General features: G+C 45.8%; 1 protein-coding gene across 1 annotated transcript in view; it reads right to left on the bottom strand.

Annotated features, from left to right (window-relative positions):
• LOC139273962 (glycogen phosphorylase, brain form-like) overlaps positions 1–18010 on the bottom strand; it is a 118648-nt gene extending 100638 nt beyond the window's left edge. Inside the window, exon 1 of the mRNA XM_070891035.1 lies at positions 17656–18010. Within this exon, the coding sequence (XP_070747136.1) occupies positions 17656–17898 (243 nt within the window). The 5' untranslated portion in view covers positions 17899–18010. The remainder of the gene's footprint in view (positions 1–17655) is intronic.
• Positions 18011–19174: the final 1164 nt, after the last annotated feature.

The raw sequence follows: 19174 nt of genomic DNA, 5'->3' as shown, positions 1-19174 counted from the left end.
TGCTTCATCAATGACCTTCCCTCCATCATAAGGTCAGAAGTGGGGATGTTCGCTGATGATTGCACAGTGCTCAGTGCCATTCGCAACTCCTCAGATAATGAAGCAGTCCGTGCCCACATGCAGCAAAACCTGGATGACATTTAGGCTTGGGCTGACAAGTGGAAAGTAACATTTGTGCCACACAAGTGCCAGGCAATGACCATCTCCAACAAGCGAGAGTCTAACCACCGCCCCTTTACATTCAACGCCAAATCCCCCACCATCAACATCCTGGGGGTCACCATTGACCAGAATCTTAACTGGTCCAGTCACATAAATACTGTGGCAACAAGAGCAGGTCAGAGGCTGGTTATTCTGCAGTGAGTGTTTCACCTCTTGACTCCCCAAAGTCGTTCCACCATCTACAAGGCACAAATCAGGAGTGTGATGGAATACATTCCACTCGCCTGGATGACTGCAGCTCCAACACTCAAGAAGCTCGACACCATCCAGGACAAGGCAGCCTGCTTGATTGGCACCCTAACCAACACCTTTAAAATTCACTCCGTCCACTGGCATACCACGGCTGCAGTGTGTAATATCCACAAGATGCATTGCAGGAGCTCGCTAAGGCTACTTCGGCAGCATCTCCCAAACCTGCGACCTCTACTACCTAGAAACATGGAAACATAGAAAATAGATGCAGGAGTAGGCCATTCGGCCCTTCGGCCCTTCGAGCCTGCACCACCATTCAACATGATCATGGCTGATCATTCCTTCAGTACCCCTTTCCTGCTTTCTCTCTATACCCCTTGATCCTTTTAGCCATAAGGGCCATATCTAACTCCCTCTTGAATATATCCAATGAACTGGCATCAACAACTCTCTACGGCAGGGAATTCCACAGGTTAACAACTCAGTGAAGAAGTTTCTCCTTATCTCAGTCCTAAATGGCCTGCCCCTTATCCTAAGACTGTGTCCCCTGGTTCTGGACTTCCCCAACATCGGGAACATTTTTCCCACATCTAACCTATCTAGTCCCATCAGAATCTTATATGTTTCTATGAGATCCCCTCTCATCCTTCTAAAGTGTATCAAGGCCCAGTTGATCCAGTCTCTCCTCATATGTCAGCCCAGCCATCCCTGGAATCAGTCTTGTGAACCTTCGCTGCACTCCCTCAATAACAAGAATGTTCTTCCTCAGATTAGGAGACCAAAACTGAACACAATATTCCAGGTAGGGCCTCACCAAGGCCCTGTACAACTGCAGTAAGACCTCCCTGCTCCTATACTCAAATCCCCTTGCTCTGAAAGCCAACATACCATTTGCCTTCTTCACCTCCTGCTGTACCTGCATGCCAACTTTCAATGACTGATGAACCATGACACTCAGGTCTCGCTGCACCTCCCCTTTTCCTAATCTGCCGCCATTCAGATAATATTCTGCCTTCGTGTTTTTGCCCCCAAAGTGGATAACCTCACAAATTAGCCACATTATACTGAATCTGCCATGTATTTGCCCACTCACCAAACCTGTCCAAGTCACTGCAGCCTCGTAGCAGGACCAGGGCAGCAAGCGCATGGGAACACCTTCACCTCCAAGTTATACACCATCCTGATTTGGAAGTACACCGCGTTCCTTCATCGTCGCTGGCTCAAAATCCTGGAACTCCCTCCCCAACAGCACTGTGGGAGTCCCTTCACCACACGGACTGCAGCGGTTCAAGGCAGCGGCTCACCACCTTCTCAAGGGCAATTAGGGATGGGCAATAAATGCTGGGCTTGCCAGCGACGCCCACATCCTGGACTGAATAATAAAAAATAAAAAAATTTCAAGATGGGCTATTAGAAGGTTTTCTGACTCGTACAAGGGCCAGTTTGCAGCAAGGTCTAAACCTCCTCAATGTCCTATACATCCAGCTGAACATTCGTCGTTATTTTTCTAATCTAGTGTCCTCAGCAAGAAAGGAACAAGGCAAACAGACATTTGCATCTGACAAAGAATGTAAACACTTTCAAATAAATAGTATACATTAACTCAGGTTATGAAAAGCTTCAAATTAACATGTAAACATCTAATCTTTCTGGTTCATGTGACTCACTAATCACTGTTTTTCATTGTTGAGAGGGTGGGTTGAAGGATTTACAGAAATTGGGAGCAGAACGCTCATGAAACAGCCTTTAATTTGGATCTGAAGCACAGTAAAATTATTGCAGATGCACGATCCTGTAAATGGCAGGTTGAAAATAAACCAATATCACATCAGCCCGCAAATATATAACAGTAATGTATCAGCACTTTAATATAACCATGATAGGCAGTCCCTCAGAGTCGAGGAAGACTTGCTTCCACTCAGTGACTGCTCAGGTGACTGTACAGTCCAATACGGGAATTACAGTCTCGGTCACAGATGGGGCAGACAGTGGTTGAAGGAAACGGTGGATGGGGAGTCTGGTTGCCTGCGCTTGATTTCTGCATGATCTCGGCGACGAGACTCGAGGTGCTCAACGCCTTCCCAGATGCTCTTCCTCCACTTTGGGCAGTCTTGGGCCAGGGATTCCCAGATCCTGGTGTGGGGGGGGGGGGGGGGGGGGGGGGAGGAAAGGATGTTGCATATTTTATCAAGGAGGCTTTGAGGGTGTCCTTGAAGTGTTTCCTCTGCCCACCTGGGGCTTGCTTGCTGTGTCGGAGCTCCGAGTAGAGCGCTTGTTTTGGGAGTCTCGTGTCGGGCATGTGGATGATGTGGCCCGCCCAATGGAGCTGATCGAGCGGGGTCAATGCTGCGATGCTGGTCTGAGCGAGAACACTGACGTTGCTCCGTCTATTCCTATCAATGGATTTGCAGGATCTTGCGGAGGTAGCACTGATGGTACTTCTCAAGCGTTTTGAGGTGTCTGCTGTACATAGTCCATGGCTCAGCCATATAGGAGGGCAGGTATCACCATTGCTCTGTCGACCATGAGCTTGGTGCCAGATTTGAGGCCCTGGTCTTCAATCACTCTCTTCCTCAGGAGACTGAAGGCTGCACTGGCACACTGAAGGCAGTGTTGGACCGAGTCATCAATGTCTGCCCTTGCTGACAGTTGGCTCCTGAGGCATGGAAAACAGTCCACGTTGTCCAAGGCCTCGTTGTGGATTTTGATAATCGGGGGCAGTGTTGTGTGGCGGACCTTTGTCTTACGGATGTTTGGTGTAAGGCCCATTCTTTCGTACGCTTCGGTGAAGGTGACGACGATGGCTTGGAGTTCGGCCTCCAAGTGTGCGCAGACACAAGCGTCTTTTGCGTGCTGCAGTTCAATGACAGAGGATGGGACGACCTTGGATCTTGTCTGGAGGCGGCAGAGGTTGAACAGATTCCCATTTGTTCTATAATTTAGCTCCACTCCAGCGGGGAGCTTGCGGAGGGCGAGATGAAGCATTGCAGCAAGGAAGATTGAGAAGAGCGTTGGTGCGATGACGCACCAACCCGCAGCATGCTACCTGCCACCATCTCAGTATTACCCCGCTCCTGCACGAGGTAGAAAAGGCCATGCATCAGCTGAAGAACAACAAGGCAACAGGAGCAGATGGAATTCCCGCCAAAGTACTAAAGCATGGCGGAGAAGCACTATTGGCACGAATACACAAACTAATTTCTCTTATCTAGAAGGAATGAGATCTCAGACACCGTAATCGTGAACATCTTCAAGAAAGGGGACAAGTCCGACTGCGGTAACTACAAAGGAATCTCTCTGCTGTCGGCCACAGGGAAAGTCATTGCAAGAATCCTCCTCAATCGTCTTCTCCCTGTGGCTGACGAACTCTTCCCAGAGTCGCAATGCGGATTCCGTCCATTAAGGGGTACAACATGATCTTCACCAGCCGACAACTACAAGAGAAATGCAAGGAACAAACACTTGTACATGGCCTTCTTTGACCTCACAAAGGCCTTTGACACTATCAACAGTGAGGGATTATGGCGCATCCTCCTCAGTTTCGGTAGCCCTCAAAAGTTTGTCACCACCCTCCGTCTGCTCCACGATGACCTGCAAGCCGTGATCCTGACCAACGGATCCACCACAGACCCAATCCACATCCGGACTGGGGTCAAGCAAGGCTGTGTCATCGTCTAATATAAACCAGTACCCTATCAGCACACAAACATACACCAAAATCAGATCAGCGCTCTAATATACACTGGTACCATATCAGCATGCAAATATACATCAGCAGGCGAATTTACCTTGAAAATCTTTCCCAGTTTTCCTTTTTCAATTCATAAGAATATAAGAAATAGGAGCAAGGGGAGGCCATTTGGCCCCTCAAGCCTGTTCTGCCATTTAATAAGATCATGACTGATCTGATCTTGGGCTCAGCTCCACTTCCCTGCCCGCTCCCCATAACCCTTCAAACTCTTATCGCTCAAAAATCTGTTTATCTCCACCTTAAATATATTCAATGGCCCAGCCTCAACAGCTCTCTGGGGCAGAGAATTCCTCAGATTTACGACCCTCAGAGAAGAAATTCTTCCTCATCTCCGTTCTAAATGGGAGACCCCGTATTCTGAAACTATGCCCCCCAATAGTTCCAGATTCCCCCACGAGGGGAAACATCCTCTCTGCATCTACCTTGTCAAGCTCCCCCAGTCAGCCCCCTGGTCTGCGAGCACCATCGGAGTAGGCCAGGGAGTGGAAGGAGCAGCTGGTGGCCCTACCACTCCAGGGAGCAGCACGTGCTGGAGCAGGAGAGCAACGGCAGTGAAAAGGGACATCACCAAGGTCCAGGTCGGTGATTGGAGCGTGGGCAGACAGCAGGAGCGGCAAGGTCGGGGTGAAGGAGCGGCGAGGTCGGGCTGAAGGAGCGGCGAGAGATTGTAGAGGGATGTGATCGGGGCCCAGGATAGGTGTGAGTTTGGGGACCCAGAAGAGGCAAGGGCCCAGGGGCAGCACGGGCCAGCCCACACTGTGATATGTGTGCGCACTAGGTCCGTGCAGCAGAGCTGGTCTCCAGTCATCTTGGTTAACCCTTGCCACTTGATAAAGGCTGAGCTCTGTCAAGCCCGTGTGGTGGCTGGTGTGCAACGGCCACCACACATTAAAAAAAAATCCATGCATAGGCATCTTCCACCCTTCAAGATTTAGTTCGAGACCTGGAATTTTAGCTCCATCATTGAAACACCCGTGAACTTTTTGACGTGGAAGCAAGTCATCCTCGATTTGAGGGACTGCCTATGATGATATGTTTCAATAGGATCACCTCTCATTCTTCTAAACTTTAATCCGTTTAGGCCCAACCTTTCTTCATAAGTCAACCCCTTCATCTCAGGAATCAACCAAGGTGAACCTTCTCTGAACTGCCTCCAATGCAAGTATATTCCTCCTTAAATAAGGAGACCAAAACTGTATTCAGTACTCTAGGTGTGGCCTCACCAATGCCCTGTACAGTTGTAGCAGGACTTCTCTGCTTTTATACTCTATCCCCCTTGCAATAAAGGCCAACATTCCATTTGCCTTCCTGATTACTTGTTGTATCTGCATACTAACGGTTATGTCTTTAGATGCTCTGATAATGACTCCATGAGGCAATGTGTTGTACTTGAACTGTAGTTAGTCCTTTATTTGTAACTCCAGAGTGAGGATCACACATGGTGGCCTGTCTTTTATACTAGGCCTGGCACATCTGTACCGGTAACCTACGAGTCTCCCACTGCAGCGCCCTCTGGTGGTACATCATGTGTAATAGTACCAGCAATAAACATGTAGGATACATGACTGTGTTTCATGCACAAGGACTCCCAGGTCCCTCTGTACTGCAGCACTTTGTAATTTCTCTCCATTTAAATAATAATTTGCTTTTTTTATTTTTCCTGCCAGAGTGGATAACCTCACACTTTCTCACATCTGCCAAATGTTTGCCCACTCAATTAGCCTGTCTATATCCCTTTGCAGATTCTGTGTGCCCTCCGCAATTCGCCACAAGTTTGTAATGTTAAGCTACTTGAAATAAAAGACAGGTGAAAAGAATTATTCTCTTGTGACAAGACACGACAATTGGCCTCAGTGAACCAGGCAGGTAGAGAGAGGCAATGTATTTACTTAGGTGCCTGCTCCTGACCACTGTCCAATGCTTCTTCCCCTTGGACACTGCAGGTGTATGGGGTTGTGGGAGGGCCAGACAGAGCTCAACAACTTGCATTTATATAGCGCATTTAAAAGTAGTAAAACATCCCAAGATGCTTCACAGGAACATCATCAGACAAAACTAGACACTGAGCCATAGGACAGGACATGTGACCAAAAGCATGGCCAAAGGGATAGGTTTTAAGCATTATCTTAAAGGGGGAGAGGTGGAGAAGTTTAGGGAGAGAATTCCAGAACTTGGGACCTATACAGCTGAAGGCAATAGTGGGGCAAAGAAAGTGGGGGATGGACAATGTTATGTATGCAACACCTTGTAACCAGTATTCCACCGCCACCAGAGGGCGCATCTGTTGGAGTCCCATGGGATCCCAGCATCCCTTGGGAGCACTGGATATAAGCAGGCCTCCCATGATGTACCAACACTCTGGAGTCAGAATAAAGAGACTAAGGTCACACTTTACTCAAGTCTACAGTACTCAGTCACATTGCTTTATTTGAGACATAACAGGCAAGAGGCTAGAATTGGAGAAACTCAGTTCTCTGGGTGTTGTAGGACTGGAAGAGATTACAGAACTAGAAGGGGCGAGGCCATGGATAGGTTTGAACAAGGATTTTAAAATGGAGATGTTGGTGGACCGGGAGCCAATGTAGGTCGGCGAGCACAGGGCTGATGGCTGAATGATGCGAGTTAGGATACAGACTGCAGAGTTATGGACGAGCTCGAAGTGCAAGGAGGGTGGAAGGTGGGCCAGCTGTGACATCTCTCCAAAGTCAACAGTATGTTAACACTCGTTCTCCAGGCTTTGCCATAAATAGCCATTTGGGAAAATACTGGAGGATGGCCAGCCGCTTTTGAAATTGTTTTCACTGCGTGACTCAGCGTTGTCAGGAGAGAAAAACGAGGGGGGAGGTTGGGAAATTGCCACCGAGCTTTGTAATGATCTGACATGCATCTATTTGATGCCTTGTTTACTGCATTTACTAGTAATGGACTGTTCAAGGCTACAGATAAAATGCATAGGCTTGCTCAGTGCTGTACTTGGTGCATGCCTTTAGAATGCTCGTCTTTAGAACGCTACTAACAAGCCATGTGAATGGTCAATAACTTTCCACCCGCACAGAAGCCATTACACGTCTCCCGTTTAAAAAGTAGGAATTCCTGTGTAAAGCTCGCCACTCACCGACCTTGGGCTCACCAAAGTCGTGAACGTTCCGTTGTGGTTGGGGCGGTTACACACACAGTACTTGTGGTCACTGCAGAGCTGAAATATTTAGCAGTTTTTTTAATGTTGGGGGCAGCGCAGCATTTGAACCAATATAAAAGCAGCTGTACAAGGAAGGAAGGAAGGAACCTGCATTTCGATAGCACCTTTCACAACTTCAGGATGTCCCAAAGTGCATTACAGCCAATGAAATACTTTTGTAATAGTTACTGTTGTAACATGGGAGACATGTCAGAGAGCAAATGCCAATTTGCACACTTTTTATCTCTCAACCAATGTCACAAATAGATTATATGATCATTATCTCATTGATGTTTGTGTGACATTGCTGTGCACGGATTGGCTGCTGCGTTTCCCTACATCACAACAGTGGCTACACTTCATGAGTACTTCACTGGCTGTAAAGTGCTTTGGAACGACCAGAGGTTGTGAAAGGCACTATATAAATGCAAGTTCTCCTTTTAAACCAAATGAAACAAAAGTCTTGTCGCACAAAAACTCTAAAGCATGAAGTCCAAGTGCCAGCTATGTTTGGCTGGACTTGTCAATAACTTTGCTGCAATTCCCCATACATTTAGAAGTGCAAACTCAGCTAATCGATTATTCACCACATTATTCGAATATAAAGTCATTCTTGCTTCATCACTGGTCAAATTGCAGAACTGGCCAGCTCTGAAAAAACTAGAAGGCATGATCATAGAATAAGGGGCCGCCCATTTAAAACATAGATGAGGAGGAATTTCTTCTCCCAGAGGGTTGTAAATCTGTTGAATTCGCTGCCTCAGAGAGTTGTGGAAGCTGGGACATTGAATAAATTTAAGTCAAAAATAGACAGTTTCTTGAGCGATAAGGGGAGTGGGCGGGGAAGTGGAGCTGAGTCCATGATCAGATCAGACATGATCTTATTGAATGGCGGAGCAGGCTCGAGGGGGCGTATGGCCTACTCCTGTTCCTATTTCTTATGTTCTTATGTAACATGCACTGTCTCTCCATGTTACACTGGTGATCGAAAGCGCGATCTTTCAGGAGTGGTCCAATACTTTTTAAAATCTCAGAAATTTCAGGTGGTGTTTGAGCACACCGAAGGGCCCAGCCTACTTGCACCTCTGCTATTAAGCTAAATTATCCTGCCCTGGCTCAGTGGTAGCCCGAGCCAGAAGGTTGTGGGTTCAAGCCCCACTTCAGAGACACAAGCACTTAATCCAGGATGAGACGTTAAACCGTGGCCCTGTCTGCCCTCTCAAGTCGATGTAAAAAAAAATAAGCACTAATGGGACCACATGGATGAATAAAGCCACAAGGGAAAAATTGAGGGTGAGGAAAGAGCATGATAAGGAAGAAAACAAAGATTAGAAGTCAAAAAACAAATTAGGAAAGCAAAGAGGAACCAAGAAATTAAATGATCAAGGAACATAAAAACAAAATAGTAAAATATTTTATAGGCACAGCAATAAAAAAAAAAAGGTCGGGATAGGAATAGTGCCACTAAGGGATGGACAGGATAATACCACAGGCAACAAGAGAGAGATGGTAGAAATATTAAATAATGACTTTGCTTCAGTATTTACCAGGCAGATAGAACAGGTGGACATGACATTGGATCAGGAGATTATTTTAAATGCATTTATTTCATTTCTAAAGAGATATGTTAAATAAAATAATCAAATTCAAAGAGGAATAATACCCTGGTCCGGACGGATTACATCCGCGCATTTTAAAAGAATATAGGGAAGTAGCAGGTGCATTACGACATATCATATTTAATAATTTTTTTTTTTTAAAAAGGTGTAGTGCCAGAGGTGGATAGCAGCCCCGATCAGCTGGAGACCATCAGCGGCAGGTCGGGGCCATAAAAGGAGTGGCGAGCAGCAGCCATGGGCAGTGTGGAGGCATGCCACTGCAAGGTATGGCGCGAGCTGGTGCAGGAGGGCGATGGCTATGAAGAGGGCGACTGGATTGGATTGGACGTCACCAAGGTCCAGGTCGGTGATTGGAGCGAGGACAGATACAGCTGAAGCGGCAAGTGATCGTGGAGCGACGTGATCGGGGCCCAGAAGAGGCGAGCACGGGCCAGCCCACACTGCGATATGTGCGCGCACTGGGTCCGTGCAACAGAGCTGGTCTCCAGTCGTCTTGGGTAATCCTTGCCACTGGACCAAGACCGAGCTCTGTCAAGCCCGTGTGGTGGCTGGTGTACAACGGTCACCACACGTTAAAAAAAAAATCCACGCACAGGCATCTTCCACCCTTCAGGATGTAGTTCGGGACCTGGAATATTAGGTCCTTCATTGAAACACCTGTGAACTCATCCCTTTTTGACGTGGAAGCAAGTCATCCTCGATATGAGGGACTGCCGATGATGGATAGCTAACATAATACCTACATTTAAAAATATAATAATGAATAGTCAGCATGGATTTCAAAAGGGAAAGTCTTGCTTGACCAACCTCATTGAATTTTTTGAAGAGGTAAGAGAGCGTAGACAAGGGTCATGCAGTAGATGAAATTTATCTAACTTTTAAAAAGGTTTTTGATAAGGTACCACATAATAGACTAATAAGGTCAGAGAATGCAGAATCAGGGGACAAGTAGCAGATTGGCTTCAAGCTAGCTGGCTTCAAGACAGAAAGCAGAGAGACTAGGGAAGGATAAAAGGTGGCTATTCACAGTGGCAGAAGGTGGGTAGTGGTGTTCCACAAGGATCAGTGCTGGGACCACTGGTGTTTATAATTTATATTAAAGATTTAGACTTTGGAATCAAAAACACAATTTCTAAATTTGCCGACGTCACCAAATTGGAGGTGATAGTCAATATTGACAAGGACTGCAACAAATTACAGGAGCACATTGATAAACAGATATAATTGTAAAATTAATTTCAACACAGATAAACGTGAGGTATTACATTTTGTTAGGAAGAAGAGGGAGGTCATTTATTACTTGAAGGTGTGAGAGTCTGGGTGGGGAAGAGGAGCAGAGGCATCTCGGAGTACAAATACACAAATCGCTAAAAGTTGCGACTCAGGTTAACAAGGACATAAAAAGAAGCAAACCAAGCACTAGAGTTTGTTTCTAGAGGGATCCAATTGTAAAGTACGGATGTTATACTAAACTTGTATCGAACCTTGGTTAGATCACACTTGGAGCACTGCGTGTAGTTCTGGTCGCCATATTATAAAAAGGATATGGAGAGTCTGCAGAGAAGATTTACAAGGATGACACCAGAAATGCGAGGGTATACCTATCAGGAAAGGATGAACAGGCTGGGTCTCTTTTCTCTTGACAAAAGGCTGAGGGGTGACCTGATAGAGGTCTTTAAAATGATGAAAGAGTGGAGAGAGAGAGAGAATGTTTCCACTTGTGGGAAGAGCAAAACTAGAGGCCATCGATTATAAAATAGTTACCAACAAATCAAATAGGGAATTCAGAAGGAACATCTTTACCCAGAGGGTGGTGAGAGCGTGGAACTCGCTGCCACGAGGAGTGGTTCAGGCAAGTAGTATAGATGCATTTAAGGGGAGGCTAGATAAGCATGAGGGAGAAGGGAATAGAGGGTTCTGCTGACAGTTAGATGAGGAAAGACGGGAAGAGGCTGGAGTGGAGCATAATCACTGGCATTGACTGGTTGGGCCGAATGGCCTGTTTCTGTGCCATATATACTACGTAATCCTATATAAAAGATCCTGTGGTACTATTTTGAAAGAGCTAGGGAGTTCTCCTCGGTCTACTGGCCAACATTTGTCCCTCAAACAACACCTAAAACAGAGAGATTATTACTGTATCCTGTACATGTTAAATCCTCCTTTGATCTTCACTCCATCAAGTGTGAAATTATCTTGTCACTCTGCAGGAGATACAAACTTAACGAGATCTGCTCTTATTGTGCCATGCCACATGGATGTACCTATTTCCCTTAGCAGAGGGGTTAACAAGCAGGGGGCATAGATTTAAAGTAATTGGTAGAAGGTTTGGAGGGAAAATTTCTTCACTCAGAGGGTGGTGGGGGTCTGGAACTCACTGCCTGAAAGGATGGTAGAGGCAGAAACCCTCACCACATTTAAAAAGTACTTGGATCTGCACGTGAAGTGCCGTAACCTACAGAGCTATGGACCGAGAGCTGGAAAGTGGGATTAGCTCTATCGTTGGATAGCTCTATCGGCTGGCGCAGACACGATGGGCTGAAATGGCCTCCTTCCGTGCTGTAAATTTCTGTGATTCTATGAGAAAACTGCATTAAAGCAGCTGATTTTCTTACTGGCTAACTGGTCAATCAAATGTCCCTCAGCAAATATTACACCAAGATGCTGTCAGTCTTGGTTGCAACAAAACAGGTCTTTGCTTTATACTGCAAAATACTGCAGATGCTGGAGGTTGGGGACTGGTTGGGCCTCTGCTCGAGGAGGAAGTGGAGCACCCTCAGGCCGTCCTGCTGGAGGATGGAGATGTATAAGGATTGGACATCCATGCTTTATTCTGTTCCAATAAAAGCTTATCGATCTGTAAAAGTTTACTCTGTTTCTCTCTCCACAGATGCTGCCTGACCTGCCAAGTGTTCCCAGCATTTTCTGTTGTTATTTCAGATTTCCAGTATTTAGCCTTTGCTTCACAGTATGCTGGAATGCTGGGTTCAGTTCTGGGCATTGCATCACAGGAAGGGTATTCCGGCTTTGGAGAGGGTGCACCGGAGATTCGCCAGAATCGTACCGGGGCTCAAAGGGTGAAATTATGAGGACAGGCTCTGTAGACTAGCCTTGAACTCCCTTGAGTATAGAAGATTAAGGGGTGGTCTAATTGAGGTGTTTAAGATGACTAAACAATTTAATAGCGTAGAGAAAAACTATTCTCTCTGGTGGGCGAGTCCAGAACAAGGGGGCTTAACCTTAAAATTAAATCTAGACTGTTCAGGAATAATATCAGGAAGCACTAATTCACACAAACTGTACTGGAACACTCTCCCTCAAAAAGTTAAGACTAGATATATTGAAAATTTTAAGACTGAGATAAATAGATAGATTTTTGTTAGGTAAGGGTATTAAGGGTTATGGAATCCAGGAAAATAGATGGAGTTAAGATATAGATCAGCCATGATCCAATTGAATGGTGGAACCGGCTCGAGGGTCTGCATGGCCCACTCCAGTTCCTATATTCCTTTATGTGTTGATTTGCACTAAGGTATTCATTCCAGTCCTGTTGCTCCCTTTTAAATTCAAATAAAAAGTCTCGGTGAATAAAAGATTATTTGGGTGAAACATTTTAAACAAATGCCCAAATCACGTCACATTGTATCCTAGAAAACATTTTCAAGCTTGACTCAGTAACATTACATACCAAATGTTGCAGCATGCAAAGATAAACCCACAGCCTCAGCGAAGCAGAACAGAGAATCCGCTGAGCAAAATTAAGAAACAAGCCTCAGTTTTCAAAAGAACAGGCTGATTGCATCACTTAGTTCCTCCTTGAATATGTCCTTTTTCTGAATACACTTGTAGAACTATACTGACAAACCCGGCTTTAGTACCAGCTGCCCAAAATGAAAAATACCACGTAAATCATTTGAGTATTGCGTCAGCCCGGGCTCTGTGGTACCACACTCGCTTCGGAGTCAGAAGGTCTTGGAGTTCAAAGTTCCACTACAGAGACTTGAGCACACAATCCAGGTGGGCACTCCAGTGCAGTGCTGAGGAAGTGCTGCACTGTCAGAGGTGTGTTCTTTCAAAGAAACATTAAACATTGGCTGTTGTAATTTTCCTACATTACAACAGTGACAACACTTCAAAAGTACTTCATTGGCTGTGAAGCAGTTTGGGACATCCCGAGATCATGAAAGGTGCGATATAAGATCAAGTTGAACTTTCTTTCTAGAAACTGACTCTCCTCACTCGCCCAGAGATGCAGAGACCAATTACAGCAACACACTGATTGATAGCAATTAAATCAGCACAGACTGGGTCTAATGAACTCAAAACCTGGCTAATACCTTTTCTGTTGACTGAAAATGAATACAGATCCAGCTCAGTCCTTGTCAACTCAAATCAAACTTCAACTCCCTGTCTTAGCATTCTAATAACTTGGTTAAAGTTGAGTTTCCAAAATTCAGTAATGCATATGCAGCACATTCATAAAGTGAGGCATTTTGAATTGGAAGAGGAAGCTTCGAAAATCATGTTTAAAACTGGGGTTGAATCATATTTCTGAAAAAGCGTCTTCATTCATTACGTTAGCTCAACGCATTGAACTGGTGACGTCAGAATGTTAAGAAAGCAGTAAACGTTTCAGGATGAAACAGAAAACGTGAGTTCTATGTTTCGTAATTTGCAAAACTAGAGTCAAGTGCCAGGAGTTGGGGCTCAACATTTCAAAATGTTTACATGAGGATACTGGTCAATTAGGACAAAGGTGGAGTTTATCTAACAGTGCATGTGCATTCTACAGCAAATCAGAGACAAACACAAGAGATAGAAGGCTTTGTTAATCAGTTCAAGGATGAGAAACACATGATGAAAACAGAGGAATATTTAAATAATTAAATTTGTCTCAACACCAACTTCTCTCATGCACTGAACCATTTCTAGTCCCTGCATTGTAGCTGGATTAAATCTCACGTGTGCTTAGTTTTGGGGCCAGAACCTTTAGATCAGGACCATTTAAGGAAAGTATTTTTGTTGTTCTTTCATTTCACAATGATTCAGCAATAGCTGCAATATTAAATCAGATGTCAGCCTTGGCTCTGAGTCAGAAGGTTGTGGGTTCAAGCCCCACTCCAGGTACTGGAGCACAAAATCTAGCCGAGCACTCCCAGTGCAGTACTGAGGGAGTGCTGCATTGTCAGGGATGCCGTCCTTTGGATGAGACATTAAACCGAGGTGAACATAAAAGATCTCACGGCATATGTGAAGAGCATGTGAGTTCTTCTGGAGTCCTGACCATAACTGATCTTTCAACCAAAATCACATAAAAACAGACTTTCTGATTATTTGTGAACGATTTGAGAGCTCTTGCTGTGTGCAAATTGGCTGTCATATTTCCTACATTACAACAGTGACTACAGTGCAAAAGCATTACATTGGCTGTAAAGCCCTTTTGGGGGGGGGGGGGGGGGGGTGGGTCCTGAGGTCATGAAAGGGCCTATATAAATGCAAGTTCTTTATTTTCTTTTAAAATATAAACAGAAGGGTAAGATAAATGAATTCCGAGCATTCAAATAGTTCTTGTTTTATTTTGGGTTACTTATACTGCCGCACCTTGATAGTGCAGCAACAAACATTTCAGCCCAGTCAGGATAGGGTTGTCTCAATCAATGGCCTGAAAGCCATCTGGCTGTGGGGAAGCTGTTGACTACAACCAGGTATTCCTTTACAGGGGAAGGGAGGAAGAATCAGAGGGGTCACCCCAGAAATATGCACACATTCTGGTGGCCAGTTATAGAATAGCATTGGTCCTCCGCCTCCTCTCCCTTCTCAACCACAGAGAGGAGCAGACTCCAGTAGGACAGGAACTGAATAAAACAAATGTACAACAAATAAAATGTAGCACCCTCAGACTCAGGATCTCCTTCCAGCAGATTCGTATAACCTGCGCTCAATGGATATGCAGAAACAATTCACGAGAGGACAGAAATAGGTAGTTGGTATCGGGAGGCCCAAAAGGCTGCCTCAAGGGGTAATTTTCCATGTGCACAGTTCCACATCTCAGCCCTGTGAGTGAGCAACAAGTGTATTTATATAGCGCCTTTAACATAGTGAAACGTCCCAATTCGCTTCACAGGTGTATGATGAGATTAAAATTTGACACCGAGCCGCAGAAGTAGAAATTAGCGCCGGAAGCTTGGTCAAAGAGGTTGGTTTTAAGGTGCATCTTGAAGGAGGAAAGAGAGGTCGAGAGGCAGAGAGGTTTAGGCAGGGAGTTCCAGAGCCTGGGGCCGAGGCAACAGAAGGCACGGCCACCAATGGTTGAGCGATTATAATCAGGGATGCTCAGAAGAGCAGAATTAGAGGAGCGCAGACATCTCACGGGGTTGTGGGGCTGGAGGAGATTACTGAAATAGGGAGGGGCGAGGCCATGGAGGGATTTGAAAATAAAGGATGAGAATTTTGATATCGAGACGTTGCTTAACCGGAAGCCAGCGCAGAGAGCCCAAAGTGGAGGAAGAGCATCCGGGAGGGCGCTGAGCACCTTGAGCCTCATCGTCGAGAGCATGCAGAAATCAAGCGCAGGCAGCGGAAGGAGCGTGCGGCAAACCAGGCTCCCCACCCACCCTTTCCTTCAACCACTGTCTGCCGTACCTGTTACAGACACTGTAATTCCCGTATTGGACTGTACAGCCACCTGAGAACTCACTTTTAGAGTGGAAGCAAGTCTTCCTTGATCTCGAGGGACTGCCTGTGATGATGATGATGAGTGAGCGGGACTTGGTGCGAGTTAGGACACTGGTAGCCGACTTTTGGATCACCTCTAGCAGAGGAGAGGGAGGCTATGGGGAAAGGGGGGTGTGGAATGGGAAATCAACTCACCTCAATTCACAGCAATCTCTTTAAAGCTGGTATCACAGCAACACTGCTAAATGTTCAGGAGCAAACCTCTCTGCCAGAGATAGCACACAACAGGAAAACCCTTCCCCCCGCCCCCCCTCAAAAAAAATTCGGCAGAACAGCAAAACAAGAAGTGTTCGAAATATCAATAGTGAATTTTTTTTTTTTAAACTTCACCATCAACACCTCTTTTAAAAAGTGGTTGTGAGGAATTATGATTAACATCCTTTTATTTAACTGTGTATTCTTTTTTTAAACGTGCAAGTAAAGAATGGATCTGTTACTTGGCTACTGTAACATTGGTTGCAAGTGCTTCCTCTTCCTGGGCGATGACTGACCATTTGAGCGAGGTTAAAAAGAGCTCTGGGTCCCCATTGCTTGTACCGCAACAACAACATCTTGCATTTATATAGCACCTTTAATGTAGTAGAAATGTCCCAAGGCGCTTCACAGGAATACTATCAAACAGAATCTGCCATAATGAGATATTATGGCAGATGACCAAAAGTTTGGTCCAAGAGGTAGGTTTTAAGGAGTATCTTAACAGAGGAGAGGGGCAGAGGTTTAGGGAGAGAATTCCAGAGCTTAGGGCCCAGGCAGCTGAAGGCACGATTGCCAATGGTGGAGCGATTAAAATCGGTGATGAGAAAGAGGCCAGAATTGGAGGAGCGCAGGGATCTCGGAGGGCTGCAGGGCCGGAGGAGGTCACAGAGATAAGGAAGGGCATGGCTATGGATGGATTTGAACACAGGGATGAGAATTTTAAAATCTAAACATTGAATGTTGCTGATCCCCAGTCAGGCATAGAAACTATCAGCGTTCATAAGATAGGATAAGTGGATGAAGAAGAAAAAAAAGGTTAAAAAGAATATGGGAAAAGGGTGGGTAAAGGTGATTTTAAACACCATCATGGATTGGATGGGCCAAGTGGCCTACTTCTGTGTTGCAACTTCTCTATGACCGTCTCTCCCAGGGAAGTAAGGACTTGTTATCCGTTCATCATTTTTTCCTCTACTCACGAAGGAATTTGAGAACGCAGCATTTTTTTTTTTAAATTGGGTGGGTGGGTTGGTGGGGGAGAAACCAAAGGACACAAAATCAATCCTTCATTCCATGGATGTCACACATTCACCCTCTAACATATTGTATCGACTGTACTGCCTAAAAACATAAAATGTTAAAGATATCAGACATGAGCAAATGAAAAGGAGTATTTTTCATGAACATTGTGGGACACTCCCTTCCAGATTTTACTAAAATTTGGCCAAAGCCACACAGTGCAAACTCCGGTTCCATGAGTTTTCTCCCAAATCTAAGCGCTTCCCCATTAAACTAATCACAGAATAAGAAGAACCGCACCAGCCTGGATTACAACGGGACAAGAAAGTTGAAAGTTTAAAAAAATAAATGTCATTATAACTCGCCAAATCTGTTATTTTGGACCGCGAGATCTAACGAATTAAAAAAACATAAACAAGCCACAGAACATGTTTAAGTGGAACGTGAAGAGGATGCAAAAATAAATTGGGTGGGTGGGGGAGGGAGAGGTCATGTTTGTTTAACATTCCACCGTTTTAAAACTAATTTAACTATGAATGTCAGGGTGTTTTTGCATTAACCAGTATATAAAGTTCCTCTCTCTTCCTCCCTCTTGCACAGTGTAATTGCAATGGAGGAGTTACTATCCAGTGCATTGTTGGGTAAACACTTTCAGCGGAACAGTGAGTGATCCCTGGCCGGGGAGGAAGGGCACTGCGCTGGGTTGCTTTGGGGGGGGTGGGGGGGGATTGCGGTCCATTACTCACCTTGGGATCTTTCTCGTAGTAATGCTGCTGGGTACGGATCCAGCGTCCGACCAGGTGGTCGCGGATGGTGTGAGCCAGAGCGAAGTAGTAGTCCCGGGGGGTGGCCACATTCCTGTCCTTGACCAGTGTGAAATGCAGATGCCTGTTGAAGCTTTTCTTCAGCTCCACCACGTCCCCGAGCTCGGCGATGCCCCTTACGCTGATCTGCTTCCGCCTCTCGGAGTCTGTCAGTGGGGTGGCCATGGTGGTGGGACAGAAGTCGGGAGAGGTGCACAGGACTCCGGGCTCACGTCCGATTCAGAGCCGCAAGCTTTGGTTGGTTGGCTGGGTCGGGTCCTTCCTGCTACGAGACGTGCGCAGTGCACTGGGCGGGGGGAAAAAGAGAGAGAGAGGCTGAATATGCAAATCAAGCCAGCCTCCCCACTGCAGCTCACGCCACGCAGAAACTGCACCGAGCAAGGACTGAAGACATTATGCCAGGAGTGGCTCGTTCCCAACTGTGGCAGGTTATCCCCATGTAGTGAGATAGATTGTCCCCCCATATAGTGAGATAGATTGTCCCCCCCATATAGTGAGATAGATTGCCCCCCCCATATAGTGAGATAGATTGCCTCCTCCCATATAGTGAGATAGATTGCCCCCTCCCAGTATAGTAAAATAGATTGCCCCCCCATATAGTGAGATAGATTGTCCCCCCATATAGTGAGATAGATCCCCCCCCATATAGTGAGATAGATTGCCCCCCCATATAGTGAGATAGATCCCCCCCATATAGTGAGATAGATTGCCCCCCCCATATAGTGAGATAGATTGCCTCCTCCCATATAGTGAGATAGATTCCCCCCCCATATAGTGAGATAGATTGCCCCCTCCCAGTATAGTAAAATAGATTGCCCCCCCATATAGTGAGATAGATTGCCCCCTCCCAGTATAGTAAAATAGATTGCCCCCCCATATAGTGAGATAGATTGCCCCCTCCCAGTATAGTAAAATAGATTGCCCCCCCATATAGTGAGATAGATTGCCCCCTCCCCGTATAGTAAAATAGATTGCCCCCCAATATAGTGAGATAGATTGCCCCCTCCCAGTATAGTAAAATAGATTGCCCCTCCATATAGTGAGATAGATTGCCCCCTCCCAGTATAGTGAAATAGATTGCCCCCTCCCAGTATAGTGAAATAGATTGCCCACCCATATAGTGAGATAGATTGTCCCCACCCCCCCCGTTTAGTGAAATAGATTGCCCCCCCATATAGTGAGATGGATTGCACCCCAATATAGTGAGATAGATTGCCCCCCCGTATAGTGAAATAGATTGCCCCCCCATACAGTGAGATAGATTGCACCCCAATATAGTGAGATAGATTGCCCCCCCCATATAGGGAGACAGATTGCCTCCCCATATAGTGAGATAAATTGCCCCCCCCCATATAGTGAGATAGATTGTCCCCCCATATAGTGAGATAGATTGCCCCCCCCATATAGTGAGATAGATTGTCCCCCCCATATAGTGAGATAG

The sequence above is a fragment of the Pristiophorus japonicus genome, chromosome 9, assembly GCF_044704955.1.
Source record: "Pristiophorus japonicus isolate sPriJap1 chromosome 9, sPriJap1.hap1, whole genome shotgun sequence".
Classification (NCBI taxonomy): domain Eukaryota; kingdom Metazoa; phylum Chordata; class Chondrichthyes; family Pristiophoridae; genus Pristiophorus; species Pristiophorus japonicus.
Note: the sequence above shows the minus strand (reverse complement) of the source record. Positions and strands in the feature narration are given on the sequence as shown.